At 35.6% G+C, this 16,226-nt stretch overlaps 1 protein-coding gene across 7 annotated transcripts in view; it reads left to right on the top strand.

Moving 5' to 3' along the window:
• Positions 1 to 16,226, top strand: part of LOC118186067 (plexin-A2-like) — a 1,141,010-nt gene that overhangs the window by 1,004,812 nt on the left and 119,972 nt on the right. For all 7 annotated transcript variants that reach the window (XM_085809149.1, XM_085809147.1, XM_085809148.1 and 4 more), the window contains 4 exons: positions 773 to 873; positions 6,867 to 6,996; positions 11,566 to 11,728; positions 12,148 to 12,241. In XM_085809149.1, the coding sequence (XP_085665275.1) occupies positions 773 to 873; positions 6,867 to 6,996; positions 11,566 to 11,728; positions 12,148 to 12,241 (488 nt within the window). The remainder of the gene's footprint in view (positions 1 to 772; positions 874 to 6,866; positions 6,997 to 11,565; positions 11,729 to 12,147; positions 12,242 to 16,226) is intronic.

The following is a 16,226-nucleotide window of genomic DNA, read 5'->3' as shown; positions in this document are numbered from 1 at the left end:
TCTATTGAATATCAATAGAAACTATTTAATAATAATTTGTGTTGCCCACTAATCTAATAAATCAGAAATCTTTGCTTATTTTAAAATTTAAAATTTCTGCTCTTAAACATCATGGATTCAATGTGTAGAGTTAATAATTATATCAAAAAGCTAAATATTTGTAATATTCTAGCATAGTATATATTTTGCATTACAGAATTATTATATCAAAGAAAAGCACTATTTTCTTCTTAATTAGTGAAACATTATACATTGTTGTAAAATACGTGATTTCTCAGACAACATTCCATATTTAGGTTAATTATCCAGAAAATTTCTGTACTGTATACCTGTAATATGCCTGTGTTCTTCCAAAATTTAAAATAATCCAAATGTTAATGATGAGCAGTGATTTTGACTCATTTTTTAGGCAGTAGGTTCCATTAATTTCTATAGCAGTTAAAGCTTTTCACGGAGTTTAAAAACTTTTTCTTGAATGGCGAGAAGAAAATATGCTCAGACAATTTATATCATTGCGTCACTTTATATGCATGTAATTAAATGAAGATGAACTCTGTAGTGAAAGTAAAGACAATTTTTATTTCATCAAGTTAAAAAAAAATCCCAGGTAATTTATATTTTTCCATTAGGCTGCATGATAGCGTTTTTCATTTATTTATAATCTGGCCTTGACCTCATGCATTTTGACAGTCACTTCTGAAAAATAACTTGTATATCGTAAATTCAAATTAAATATCCCCCTTTGGCTTCATAATCGTTTTGGTACTTCTAGGTGACGATGGTCAAAGTGCAAGAGTGTCTGGTCTACAAAACTTGCAGTGATTGCTTAGATGCCCAGGATCCTTACTGTGGTTGGTGTTCACTTGAAAACAAGTAAGTCAGATTCCTTTTTCTATTTCTTGCATGATTTTATCTTAGAAAATAAAATTTTGCTTTAATTTCTGCAAGATTTATATTTGAAAATAAATTTTATTTGAACTCTTAGTGTATTTTCATGTTGCATTGAGGTAAGACTATTCTTCATATTAGAACAGTAGTAAAATTTTCTAAATTCCTCTAAAACTTTGTTTAAAAAATAGTCGTTTTCAATTTCTGTGCTTGGAATAAATAGAAACAATCTTTCTAAATAATCGTAATACAATTATCTGTCTTCAACAAGGCGTCTCAGTGTTCTATGGACCTGAATGTGTGAATTTTTTTCTATGGTAAGATTTTTCGTTTAGTAGATATGTCGTATAAATCAATTTTCTACGGATGGAAGAATGTAGTTGTGAGGGTGAGGGAAAAAACTTAATACTACCGATAAATGTATGAGATTTTGTTGTCTCTAACGATTTGAAGCTAAATTCATTTAACTAGTAATATATCGATGCTGCTATAGCAATAGGTCATGTGCCAAAATGCCCATTTTAAAATTAAGACTTTATTTTTCTAGAAAATAACGATGTTTGCCCTACCCTGAATCATTGTACTTTATAGCACCAACGGAAGCATGGGGTATGAATTGGTACAAGTGTCTCAGCTGAATCCTTTTCTCTTTCTTACGTTTCCTGAAAAGTTGCTTTTATAGAGAATGGTTCAAAATTAACGTTAATAGTACATTCTTAGCCACTTTTTATGGAATGACTGGCTTGTACTGTTGACGGTAGAGGGCAATGGATGTCTTGCTGCGCGTCTGTATTTATGCGTTTGCGGGAGCATGCCATTTGCATCTGTGCTGTCGCTTGTGGTGGAAGACCTTGAGAGTAGCGAGAAGCAGAGTGCATCTAATGTTCCGGGGTTGTAAATGGTAACGGAAAAATAATGCTACGGGTGTATCGAGAAGACTTTCGTAATAGACGAATGCCAGACCACTATATGCTTGATCTTACACTCATGTCCATAAATTAAGGATAATGCAAAATCAGGCAAAGGAAGAGTTAGAAGCAAAACAAATTCGACTTATTTGTAAAGCTTATTTATTAAACAAAAGGTAAACAGCAAAAAAAGATGCTATATGTTTGATATTATTAAAAAAATTAGCGATTTTTTTCTCCCTGGAGCAAATTGCAAAAAAACCTATTTACAAAAATCCAATATTACATTGTTGGTATGATTGTTAATACATTGTATGTCTCTCAGACCATGCAATACAGTCCGTACAACGCCTAGGCATGCTGAGTATCAAATTATCGATCTGTTCTTGGGTGATATTACACCACTCAAAAAACAATGCTCTCCGAAGTTCTGGTAGACATGTAGGAGGAGGTTGACGGGCTGCAACTCGTCGGCCAAGCATATCCCACACGTGCTCTACTGGATTCAAGTCCGGTGAGGATGCTGGCCAGTCCATACGGGTGATATCCTCCGATTGAATGCATTCGCTTACGATGTTTGCAAATGTTGAGGACGGGCGTTGTCATCCATAAACACAAATTGTGCGCCCATGTCGCCCCGAAACAAACGTACATGTTGTTCCAGAATGACGTCCCGATAGATTTGGCTTGTCATGGTTCCAATTTGAACATGCAGGTCAGTTCTGAAACCCAGAATAATTCCACCCCAAACGAGCACTCCTGCACCACTGTAACGGTGTCGTTCAGTGATGTTTTCTTTGTGGTAACGGGTACCTGGAGCTCTCCATATGAAAGACCGGCGAGAATCTGACTGCAAGCTAAACCTGGACTCGTCGGAAAACATCACACAAGCCCGCTGTTGCGGTGTCCACAATGCATGCTCTCTACTCCAGGCTAACCGCAGGCGACAGTGAGTTCCAGTAAGTGGAACGCATCTGATAGGTCTACGAGCATATAGACCAATCTGCCCTAAGCGTCTGTACACGGTCTGCCTTGAAATTGTCGTACCAGTGGCTCAAGAGAGCTGACGAGACAGGTCTGAGGGTGTGCTCCGCCTGTTTCTTTTGGCAGTGACTGCCAAATACTAGTCCTCATTCGGCGTTGTAACTCTGGGGCGACCTGTGCTGTAACGTCTACTCACATTACCATCATCTTGGAATCGTTGCCAAAACCTGGAGATGACACTCTGGGCAATTCCAAGTTCATCTGATGCTTCCAGTTGGGTACGCCCACATTCCAGACGGCCGATAATTCTACCACGTAAAAAATCATCCAAATGCGTCCTTTGTGTCATAACTATTCGGTTATTGCACTGAAATGCTTATAAAGCGCCTGCGAACAATTTTACTTCTTTGCCTGTATTCCTTATATATCACTCTCTTACACTCTTGTCATTGTGACGTACCATCGGTGTCATCTGGTTACTTCCTGAAATTTGCATATGATTCTTGAAGATGTGTGTAGTGATTTTACAGGTGATATATTTATTTTAGAGTTCGATTTCCGCGTGACTCCGAATTATCCTTAATTTATGGACATGAGTGTAGTTACATTGAACTTTGTGAGACTAGTTCCTTCGGCGTCAATAGTCAAGAAACGCATCGACCGAGAAGTGTACGACGTCCATATGCGAATAAATTTGTCCTGAACTTTATAAAGACAGACCCGACGGAAGAACTAGAAATAATGCGTGTCGCGTAGGTGGGAGTTAACCTACCGTTTAGAAAGTGATAATTTGCGAACGATTTCTCTCATTCCATTTTTAGATATCTCAAGCTTTGAAAACGGACGATTTCCGCGTGGGATAATGTCAGTGGTTTTTAACAGCAGAATGCACAGTAGCCGAACTTGTGAACTTTTCTGTTATTCACGTATGATGTCTCCCCCACACACACACACACACTTTAGAATGTTTTCTATATTCAGAATTGTCATCTGTGGGCAATCTGAAATCCACACAATACACTTCAACATTCGTTCTAATTCCAAGATAGTTCAAAAAACGATTCTTTATGAATGTATATATGGCTATTGTGGTCGACTTCCTGATTGTCCTGTATCCATCAGCTGGCATGATTCCATGGTATATGTTATCGTATTTTTCTGGAAGAGGATTAATCAGAATTGCTTCAAGATGTTCTGATTGCTTTCTGTAATCTACAGTGGTTTCAGTATGATGAAGCGCCAACCCATTTCAGCAGTGATGTGTGGATTATTGGATTTCACTTTTTGGGACGCGACAGACTGGACATGCTGGAGTAGTCCGTTGGCTTCTCCGATCACTCGATTTATCGAACTTTATAAAACTATAAATATGAACTGTGTGATTTCTTCTCATGGTCTTATCTGAAAGCCCCTCATTTATGAGAATCCAGTTGACTGTTGAGGACGTCGTTCGAATATCCGTGTCAGCTGCACGGTGTCAGAAGTGTCTGGCATCTTTGGCATCACACACCAATCACTCCCGTGTCACTGTATTACTCTTAGTTGCTGCAATTTTGAGCAATTATTACAGACGTTGCTGTAAAGAAACAATTGTCAGCTATGTTATGAGTAAAATATTTATGTTTCCTTTCATGTCTTGTTTGTGTGTCAGGACGTCGTTTGCGCTTATACATTCCAATATATATATACAGTGGATGGACAAAAATATGGAAACACCTTGTGAAATGCATGTTTGAAAAGAAAGATTGATTTTAATGAAATATGTAGGTGGCGCTGGCGTTTTTGACTACTGACGCCACCTATACAACTTCGTAAATGTGCTAAACAGTTCAGTTGTTGTCGGAGTACTGTTATGTGAGGTTGTCATTGCATTTTGTCAGAGTTAACAGACTTCGAAACGTGGGCAAATGGTTGGAGCACATATGGTAGGTGCTTCCGTAAGCAAGGCAGCCGAGGTGTTTAGTGTTTCAAGAGGTACTGTATCGAAGATTTATTCCGCATATTTGAAAAGCGGAAAAACATCATCTGCTAAATCACAGCGCGGACGAAAGTGTGTCCTGAGTGATCTTGACAGACGATCATTAAGGGCAATTGTGACGAAAAATAAGAAGACCACAGCTGCAAAAGTTACTGCTGAAATGAATGTTGTGTTACCGAACCCTGTGAGTACCAAAACAATTAGAAGGGAGCTTCATAAACAGGGAATTGCTGGCCGTGCTGCAATTGAGAAGCCACTCATCAGTGATGCTAATGCCCGTAACAGGAAAAGGTGGTGTTTAAGTCATAAAGCCTGGACTATAGAGCAGTGACGAGTCTTCTTTCACATTGTTTCCCACTTCTGGCCGAGTTTACGTCTGGAGAACGCCATCTCAAGCCTATAATACAGACTGCTTGTTGCCAAGAGTGAAACATGGCGGGGGCTCTGTTATGGTTTGGGCAGCCATATCGTGGTTCTCTGCTAGCCCCATGATAACTGTGTCAGGGCACATGACTGCCAAGACTTATGTGAACATTTTGGCCGATCAAGTTCATCCCATGGTACGAACTTTGTTCCCCGATGGTGATGGTGTCTTCCAAGACGACAAAGCCCCTGTTCACACAGCTCACACTGTCCAGGACTGGTTTTCTGAGCACGAGGATGAGTTGTCCCATCTCCCCTGGCCACCACAGTCACCAGACCTGAATATTATCGAACCTTTGTGGTCTACATTGGAACGGAAAGTGCGTTCTCGTTATCCACCGCCAACATCGTTATCTGAACTTGCCACCATTTTGCAGGAAGAATGGTCTAATATTCCCTTGGCAAACATACAGGAACTGTATTTATCCATTCCGAGAAGACTGCAAGCTGTTTTGAATACCAACGGGTTTCCTACACCATATTAAGCAAAGAAACATGTTTTTTTAAAGGTGTTTCCATATTTTTGTCCAACCCCTGTATATATATATATATATATGTATATGTTCTGAATCACTCTCCGTATACGACCATTTGCAATAACAACGATGATAGTGCAGAAAATTGTTGAATTAAGCAACAAATACCATTGATTAAAAAGGGTGTGATAAGTTAATTTCAAGTTCATACTGACTTTGGTATTTCATGCTGCAGAAACAAATGCAGTTCTTCAAGTAAGGATGGATGCTGTTGATTACATTTCTAGTGTCATCGTAATTTCTGATATGTTCTGAGAGCTTGATCATAAAGGCTTAACAAGTTGATTTTGTTTAAAAAATATTGTCATTTTTTTCTTTCCTTAGAATTTTTAATCTTCTAATTCCGGCAGCTACCGTTTGTGGAGAAAATTTGATTTGCCGATCCAAATTCTTTGATACATTAAAAGTTTTTAATTTTTTGAAATAATGTTTTATGAATTTCAAAAATATTATTTCAATTTTTTAATTTGCGACAACACAATATTCAGTAATCTTCTAATCATTCAGTATCAATAATATGTACTAAACGCTCCTAAAGCAAAATTTTTGTGACTGTTTGGCATAGTACCGGTAAGCTGTACTGTTTTTATCCAAAATTTTGAATTTTGTAATCATTTTTATTTTATAAAAATGGTCTCACATTAGTGGAATGCACAAAAGGAATTGTAACTGCCTTATACAGCACAAGTTTACATTTTGTTGCTATGCTTCTTGATAAAGCTTCGTAATGAAATCAAATAGGCTGCAAAAAAAATGGAACTTAAGCGACTTTTATGTTATTGGCATATTTAATTAATCAATTACATATATTGTATCTTGTTTGCCTCATATTGGACAAATAAATACTAATAATGGATTCATTAAGTAAGATAATTGCATTATCTTATTTAATTAATTAATGAAAAAGAAGATTTTATAGTATCACTTAAATTGCTTTCTCACCACCGTAATCAACTTTATCATTAGTAATTATCAACTCTATCATTAGTAATCAACTCTATTATTTTTTTCCTGCTTACAATTATTAAAATTATAGTAATTAAATTTAAGGTTTTCTTACTACAACTTCATATGAATAATTCAAATTTTAAAATCCATTTTTTCTCTAATTGTTCTTATTTTTGACGGAAAATTTTTTGTTTGCTTTAGATGTAGCCTTAGAAGTGACTGCGCCGAAGCTGCCCAAGATCCTCTCTACTGGTTATCTTATAAAAGTGGGAAGTGCACAACCATAACTAGCGTCCATCCACCTCAAATTCAGAGAACAACTGCCAGAATTGTAAGAATATTTGGATATCCGTGCATTTTTAACATTCACTTCTGCTATATTGTTATTTTTTTTAATTTCAAATGAATTTATATTATGCTTGCCTTTTTTGCACTTAGATTAAGTTATACTTTCATTCAGCACTTCCCCCCCCCCTCCTGCCTGAAGAATTGTTTAGGGCTACTCTCAGTTGGAATGAAGAAAATCATATTTTGTCGTTTAAATTGGAAAAAAATAAAAATAAACGAGGGTTCCCCCCCCTGAGAACACACATTACCCCTCGTGTTACAGAGTTCAAAGTACTTCCAGTTCGGCATGAGGTTGTGTTCACTAGCATCTTCTCCACTCCTAGGCTTCTTTTGGTATCCGTTGCCAGATATCCTGCCAAAAATCGGAAATTTACATACACTCTTAAATAAATTTGAAGAGGACCAACTAATTTTATAAAAATCTGTGCTCTAGAGTGTGAGTGCATCTAGAGAGTGCATACTACATACTTCTCTACGTGAGTGCATCTAGAGAATTTATAAGCTCTTCGCACTGTTTGGGGAAAACATGAACAAATACATGCATTTTATTGCCACTATCAGGGGGAAGGTTAGCAACAAAACTAACTAATCACCATGCTTTAGATTGCGGCTCCAAATGGCTTAGAGAAGACTAATTTACACAGTAAACCTGGCCTTGCGATGGTTTTCGGAGCGTGGTTTTGCACGTTCCCGTTATCTTGTTTCCAATTAATCGTCCATTCATAGCGATTGGATTGGAGGACGTCCCGGCCCCCTTTGTCATTGCCTGATTGGCGAGCAGAAGAAATACAAAGCATTAGATATAATTTTTTTTTCTGGTAAACTTCACATTAAACCAATAAGATCTATCAATGATCAACACGCCACCCGTTTTAAACAGTTTTAAAATCAAAATTACATAAAAAAGTTTAAAATCTTAAAATCAAAACAACACAATTTCAATTACAATAAAACATACAAAACACATAATATTCAACCAAAATAACTTATTTACAAACCTTATTTTATAATACTATCAAAACATATTCCTATTTTATCTACAATTTTCAATATTATATATTATACAAACATAAGATCAATCACACAACTTTAAATAAAAACAAAAGATCAGAACAGCTTCAGATCTCAGTACCACAGCTATTTCTATCAGAATTTAAATAATTCATAAATACTCTGTCAATCCTCTTAAGTTTCATAAGATCCACCATATCTACATTACGCTTTAAATCCGCAGGACGAATTGATTCAAACAATTTACAATCATACAAATAATGTTCAGAGTCGACATAAATTTTACAAGGATTGCATAAAGGATTTTCCTGAATACCAAATCTTTTAAGATAAGCAGGCCATGTCCAGTAACAAATTAGATTTGAGTCAATATCATTGTATATATTCATTTTCAAGGAAATTTTAATATTTCGAATAAAACCTTGATTTCGGTCAGACTGTTCCCACTACTCTCTCCATTGAGTAGAATAGTAAGATTTCATGCATCTAATTGCAAAACTTTTTGAACCCGAAGTTTCAAAAAATGGAACATCCTCGCCTAAAGCGGCATCTTTAGCTAGTCTGTCCGCCTGCTCATTACCAAACCATCCTATATGTGATTTGACCCAGTGAATTCTAATACAAAAATCTTTCTGCAGGGATTTCAAAATATCTTTAATATTTAAAACCGGATAATTTTCTGTAATAGGAGCAGCCAGTAACATAACGAATGATAGACAATCAGAATGAATATCTCTTTCGGTTCTGCACTTTAATTTTTTTTTAAATCCATTTCAAGGCTTGTAGTAAAGTGCAGCATTCCAATTGAAAAACGAAATTATATATATTAAGTTTAAACGCGATATTCGTACGCAATATGCTGTAGAGCGTTGGCCGTATTGTAATAGCAGCGCACTCTTTAAAGGAGACCTGCTGTGCGTGCATCTGACACCTGTCTGGAGCTGCCTGCTAGCCAAGTTGAGATCATTTCACTCAATCAGCAGAGTTGCAAGCGTTCATCCTCTTCTCTTTTGGCATTTACATTTTGTTTAATTTCAAAAATTCGATATGGTATCTAAGTGGAAGTATGAAGATGATTTTAAATCTTGACCATAAATTTTGTTCTAGGATCCATAAATTTTATTGTATTCAGTCCTACTACTTTCCGGACAAACCCTGTACATTCATGTAGATTCTTCATTATTTGCTCCTTGGAACTACCCTGCTCACTAAGTTATTCACAGTTTTGGCACATCGACATAATAGTTTTCAAAATATGCCCTTTCTGCACAAACACAGCGTTTCCAGCGACTCTGCCTAAAACTGAATGCTCTCTGGAACGCAAAAATTGGAATGCTTTTCAGCTTTTTCGTTACGGCCTTTTGAACGGCCTGGACCGAGCCGTGGTGCCATCCTTTCATGACCCTTTTCACTCAGGGGAACAGGAAGAAGTCTGAAAGAGTGACATCTGGGCTATAGATGTACTTGAAAGAAAGTGAGTCACCTCCGTCCGTCCAGCAATTGCTGAATAATGGAGGCTCCATCATGACAATATGCCGAGACACACCGCCTTTGCTGTCATGTACTTCCTGACCAGACATGGCATCACACAGGCTCCCCAGCTGCCCCAGATTTAGCTCCTTCAGATTTCTTCTTCTTTCCCCGACTGAAAAGGATCGTGAAAGGACAGCACCATGGTCCAGGCCATTCAAGAGGCCGCAAAGAGGGAGCTGAAGAGCATTCCAGTTTCTGCGTTCCAGGGAGCCTTTAGTGATTGGCAGAGTCGTTGAAAACGCTGTGTTTGTGCAGAAGATGCATATTTTGAAAGCTACTAAGTCGATGTGTCAAAACTGTGAAATTAAAAAAAAAATTTAAAAAAAAAAAAACAGTTTTACTACTTTTCGGACAAACCCTATACATTCGCGTAAATTCTTCATTATTTAGTTTTTTTTTTTTTTGTTTTTTTTTTTAAATATAATACACGGCGATAATATTTGGTGGCAGCAATTTGAAAAGTGATTCGACGCAAAATGCCGTTTTGAGACTAATAGCCGTTCTGGGCTAACGCCCATTTGGGCTAAAAATATACACTAATAATAAAATGATTTACATATTAATTTGGCATCATCAAAGCAATCAATCAACTTCCAGCAGGTAATAAATATTCTGTTTTGAGCATGCGAAGATATTTAATGTCAATGAGAAACAATAAAAAACACGTTTGGATAAGACAAGTGATGAATTTAATCAATGAATGTTTCGAATAAGTATTATTACTAGAATTACCAGATAATTTTAATATTACTTAAATATTTCAATCATCCCCTGAATATCTTGTATATTTACTGAAGAGAAAAATATCTAAAGAACTATTGACACCTTTGCTAAGAAAACTTTTAATAGAATAAATGCAAATGAAAGCTATTATTCGTTATCTGATATTCATATGGCATAAATATTTTAGGGAAGTTGTGTTTTACTTTAATTACAAGCATATTAATTCAGAAATATTATTTAAAAAATAATACAGAAATTGATGGCCTTTCAATTTATAGAAATGAGCAATCACATAGGGGCACTGAAAATCAAAATGTAATATTTTACATTTTTTGCATAAAAAGGCATATTTACTTTGTTAAACGAAAAAATTACTTCATTTTAATCCTTTGATGTGAATATAATTTTCTCTATAGTCCATTAAATTTGCAATAAATAAATTTTTTGGATGAACTATTTTTTTCTAATTTAATTAATCATAAGAATAATCCAATTATAGAACACTTAACTTATTACACAGATTCCTTTACACATATTCCCATACCACACATAAACAAGCAAGCCAAGGGAGGGGGAGGAAAAACTATTAAAAAATATGAAGTTGATTTTATTATATGGTGGATGATGTTTCAAGTAATTTAATTCTCTTTATAAAAAAAAAAATTCCAAAACAATTTTATAAATCTTAATTTGCATAAAAACAGATTTGTGCGTATAACTATTAATTATAACTATTAAACAAAATATCACAATAAAACTAACAGACTGTGATATTCTTCTGACCAGATTACGAAACAGGAGATGAAACACTTACACTTTGAGCCTTCTATGAATGTCACATTTTTTTCTCTTCAGTAATTCTATTTTGGCTAAACGTAGACTTTGCTCGCGTCTCCGTTTGGACGCCTTTTCGCCGGCAACGTACGTTTCGTTGTGTGATTTACATCGGTAGCGTAGTCGAGTGGACGCAACCTTAAGGTGGTTGAAGATGGTTTAGCGTGAATTCCAATATTTAAAAATTTTTGCTTTCTCCCATTAGATTAACAGAATGCTCTGAGTCGGGGAGGGTTTAAGTGAAGTGTAGCTATGTTTGTTTAAGGGGGTAAATTATTTATTTATTTTATTTATTTGATTAATGCAATTTATTGATGTCTATAAATGACAGAAAATTAATTTAATGTATTGTATTTAATGATTTCATTCTGTTATTCTTTCACTAAAATGAATGCCATGTATACTTTTGCAATTATTATTATTATTTTTTTTTTTTTTTTAATATTTGTAGCTCAATTTAGTAATCGATAATTTGCCAGTTCTGGAAGGGCAGTTTTATTGTGCTTTCACTGCTCTCGGAAAGTCACTTGTCTCAAATGCTTCACGCCTAGCTAATGGAGTCAGTTGTGCTACTCCTCACACAGATTCTCTTCCAGCAATACCACCCGCTCAACGTAAGTAGTTAAAAAGTACCTATAATTTTTATGATTTAGTGTAATTTTTGCATTTAATACTTAGACACAGAATTGATTGAAAAGTTTTTGCTTTACTTTTACCAACATTTAAGAAATTTCGTTAATTTACCATTTGCCAGATTTTTTTTTTTTTTTCCGGAAGGAGGAAATGAACTGCATTTGGTAGTGCAACATGTAGCTGCTATTAGTTTTAAATGTTTTACTTTGTTAATAAGATTACAAATATGCATATTACTCAAGGAAATTTAATAATATTTTATAGTAATAACTTTTAATAATTTTAATATTATTAACAGTAGTTTTTGCTTGCTGTAACGGAATTCAGCTTTCTCTTACTTTTAAATTTGTATAATCATTTCTCACCAAAAGAAAAAAAAAATTGAATTATTTATTTTCAGATCATTTTACGGCGAAATTATCTGTGAGGATGAAAAAGGGTCCCGATTTTGTTGCCACAAACTTTACGTTCTACGATTGCAGCACATATACATCGTAAGTTATTTTTCTAAAATATATTCTAGATGATTCCTTTCATTTTGTAAAAAAAATAGTACAATAATCCTTCGTTATCCTTGAGGTGAGGTTTTTATATTATTCTTCAGAATATGCGGACATACAAAATAAGGATTTGGTGAAATAATACAGAATAAATATATATATAGAATAATTGCAGTTAAAATGATTGTAACGAAAAGTTTAATTAAGAATATTAATTGGGTTTAACGATAAAAATTATTTTAATAAAATATTAATAAAAACTGGGGCAAAAGCTTTACTTGTTTTTCAGATGCGAATCGTAATCGGATGATTTACGTAAACAAACGACACTGAATGACTGGAAAAAGTGGGGAAATAGAACATATAAAAACACAGAACTTATCAGAGTAACTAACGAGTTAAGAATTTAAATGGCAAGCTATAAAGAGGACCTCAAGTATTTGTTTACCATAAGAGTTTCATAAAGGTAATATTACAACCGCAGCCTGCCTAGAACATTTGGTAAGTGTATGAAAAAGATGTAGTTGGTGATAGCACATGTCGCTGCTATTCTGGGCTAGATGGTATGTTACATTCTCGATATTCATTGATGGTTTCTGATGAAATTCTGTACCGAACTATGTAAAATGAACAGCCTCCAGCCGTTCACACATTAGCAGAAACGATGTTGATACACACAACAACAGCTGAGAGACGGATGCTGCCATCAGGGTTCATCATGAAATTTGATCAGTTGGTTCTCCCATAGTGTCTTGAGGGGGGGGGAACAGAAGAGAATCGGTACTTGTGCTTTTTTCCTTTTCTTGTTATAGAAATGAACCATTTCTGTTATGAGTTTTAATGGAGGATAAGGAATGGATACTGGACTGCAATGTTAAGCATTGAAAAACTGTGCCAAGTTGCAGAATTGTGTCATTAACCACAAAAAGATGATTGCATCTCTAAAAGATTTTCGTTTGTTTGTATAGTGGGATGGCATAAGCATAATCTACTGGGATACAGTAAAATAATAAATGCTGACTTCCAATGCATACATTTAGACAGACGGAGAGAAGAAAAAACATTTAAGCGGCTAGCAATCGTCAGTCGCAAAGAAATCATCCGTCATCAAAGCCTCATACCAGACCTTATGCTATTTAAACACTCGACAAAAATTACTGGACATTGGTTGGGAATAGTTAACTCACCCAAGATATTCCCAGTAAACCTCTGCATGTTTCTTTTTATTGCAGAATTTTGCTCAATAGTTTCCACTTCTGTTTTATCAGGTAACAGATTTCTTGCTGGTCTGAAATGTGATAAGCTATTTCAATTCCTCTAGTATCGACTTGTAAGGTTTGTTTTAATTTACATATTATTTTCTTGCATTAACTCTTTCCTGCACTTTTACTTTTCGTCAATTCCACCAGAAATGATAAATAAACAAGTAACGAGCGAAAACATAATGCAGGTGAGAGAGTGCTGGCAGTATTAACTCTCAGATTCTACTTGCTGTAGTGTGGTGCTGATTATTGGTGAGTTTTAACTTTGCTTCTAATTACATTAGATAGCGCGTCAAAATTGAAGTCAGGTTCTTGATCGCTAATTTATTATTTGTTTTGTAAATAATTGAAATACTGCTGCATTATCAGTCCACAAAAAGGGAATGTTGAATTTCTGTTAACATTTTAGTTTTTTAATTTAAAATCGAAATACAAATGAATGCTTTAGCTGACTTTATGGTTTGTTATCACCGCCTTCTGTTAATGGTTTCTAAGTTAAAAACTGGACAAGAATTCGTCTAGCAGTCTAGTTTATGTGTAATTAGGGAGTAACTGTATAAATTTCTTATGATGGTGGCATAAAATCATATCTGCTATATTTGTAACATGTAATCATGTTTTGAAACCTTCCTACGTTTTGTACGTTTGCTATGTTTGTTGTATTATTTACTATGGAATCCACAGCATAAAGCTACCTACTGCCGCTATCTTGCAAATGGATTAAATTTCTTCCCTTGGTCATAATAATATCAGAATTCTGCCATGTGTAAAGAAACACGCGAAGACCAGTAACACTATCGAGATGGCGTCTGGCTTCGGTGGTAAACCATATAGAATCTGTCGCAACCTGGCGGAAAATAACCATTGATTGCCAAAACACGCCTCTAGGGCCAACAGAACAGATAGCACTCATTGTCAGACTTAAAAAACTATTTCAGGAAATAAAAGGCACTTTTATTTAATCGCAGTACCGATTCCAATGCTTTGCGAAGTTATGCAGAATTGACCTAGAACTGTGATCAAGATTCGTGCATGATATATAATGAGTGGAAGATATGAAGGAGTAGTGGATATGTAACTTAGCCTTTACAAAATGGCATCTGATATGATGTAGCCTCTAGCCAGCACATTAATGATATATTTTGGGAGGAAAGCGTTGTAGAGACATTAAGATTAATTGCAAAAGCAGGAGATATGAAAAATTAGCAACTGCCTTTGCCGGAAATCAAACCACTGACCTCTGAAATACCGGCTCAGTGTGCTGACCACTACACCACGAAGGCACGCTAGGAAGGCGGGAGAAATACCTTATATACTTCCCCTTTTAAAGGGCGACTGGGGTTTTTAGGGAACTTAATCGCCAAATCCTGGGTGTGGAGAGTCATCATCCACAACCCTTTTAGTTCGGGCGCCACTGTAGAGACATTAGGATTAATTGCAAAAGCCGGAGAGAGGAAAATTAGCAATTGCCTTCGCCGGGAATCGAACCACGGATCTCTGAAATACTGGGCTCAGTGTGCTACACCATGAAGGCACGCTAGGAAGGCGGGAGAAATACCTTATAGCGTATTTTGCAAATTTATTTGTTACACCGTGGTTTATGATCAGTGATGACGAAAAATCGAAGAGTAAACAAACACAAGAGCGAGCAATAAAAATACGATAATAAAATGGGGCAATAGAAGTGGGCACAACAATAAATTCCACAAAATTTTTGTTTCGGGGGATTTTAGCTATTTATTAAAGATTTTAACGCTATTTTCCTTATTTTATTTAAGTTTTTCTTGAGCGCAGATAACGAGAGATTACTGTTATAATTATAAGAACAGTATTATTTCATGGTTACTTTGAAGGATAATTTTATGGGTAAAGTTATGTGACAGAAGAATTATTTGTGAAAATATGTTACATTAATCTGCGTCATTTCAATTTTTAGAGATTATATCAGATGTTGAGTCCAGAAATAATAATGGTTATGGATTTTTATTGTGCTACTTTCTAAAGATTGATCCAAATACCTAGACAGCCGGATATAGAGATGCTGGCTGTAAGGCGACCACCTGGAACTCTGGGCTTAATAGAAATCTATACTTGATATCCATCAAAGATTTATTTGGCTGAACTTTTACAACTTAGTATAAATCAGGTTTGCATTACGTAATTCGGTTTCCGTATTTGTTACTGGAATTAAAGTAACGAATAGGCTTGTCCAGACAGGAACTGTGCTTAATTTTATTTGTATAATAAGCCGTTTTGAACAATAATAAATAAAGCGTAGCTGGACAAGCAATTATAATAACAAAAACAGATCATTAATCATATCAATCTTCTTCGAATCTATATTAACAATAGAATAATCATTATTTTGCTTTTCGTTGCTATGAGTTACCAGACTGGCAGCTTTGAGTTGTAGTAGGCAGGTCGCCACAGTTCTCCCCCTCCAGTGCTAACAATACCTTACAAATACTTTGGATTGATGCGAACTCGAGGACCCGAGCGTGTTCTTGTCGGGGCATTAGCATCTGATAAGTCGGAAGTCGTGGTTTCTGTCGAAGGCTTTGAACAGCTTGCACTGAAGTCTGTTGGAGATAGATGTGGATCTTGAGATGGAATTTGCGATGGTGAAGACGCATTCGCACCAGTGGCTTCAGGTGTCCAGATAAACGCCGGTTTAAGATGGTCGATACTAACGACGACTTCTTTTACGTTGACCAAAA

This window comes from Stegodyphus dumicola, chromosome X2, assembly GCF_044657685.1.
Source record: "Stegodyphus dumicola isolate Sdum_Otavi_A_Nest chromosome X2, ASM4465768v1".
In the NCBI taxonomy this organism is placed as follows: Eukaryota; Metazoa; Arthropoda; class Arachnida; order Araneae; family Eresidae; genus Stegodyphus; species Stegodyphus dumicola.
This window is presented reverse-complemented; position numbering and strand designations above follow the sequence as displayed.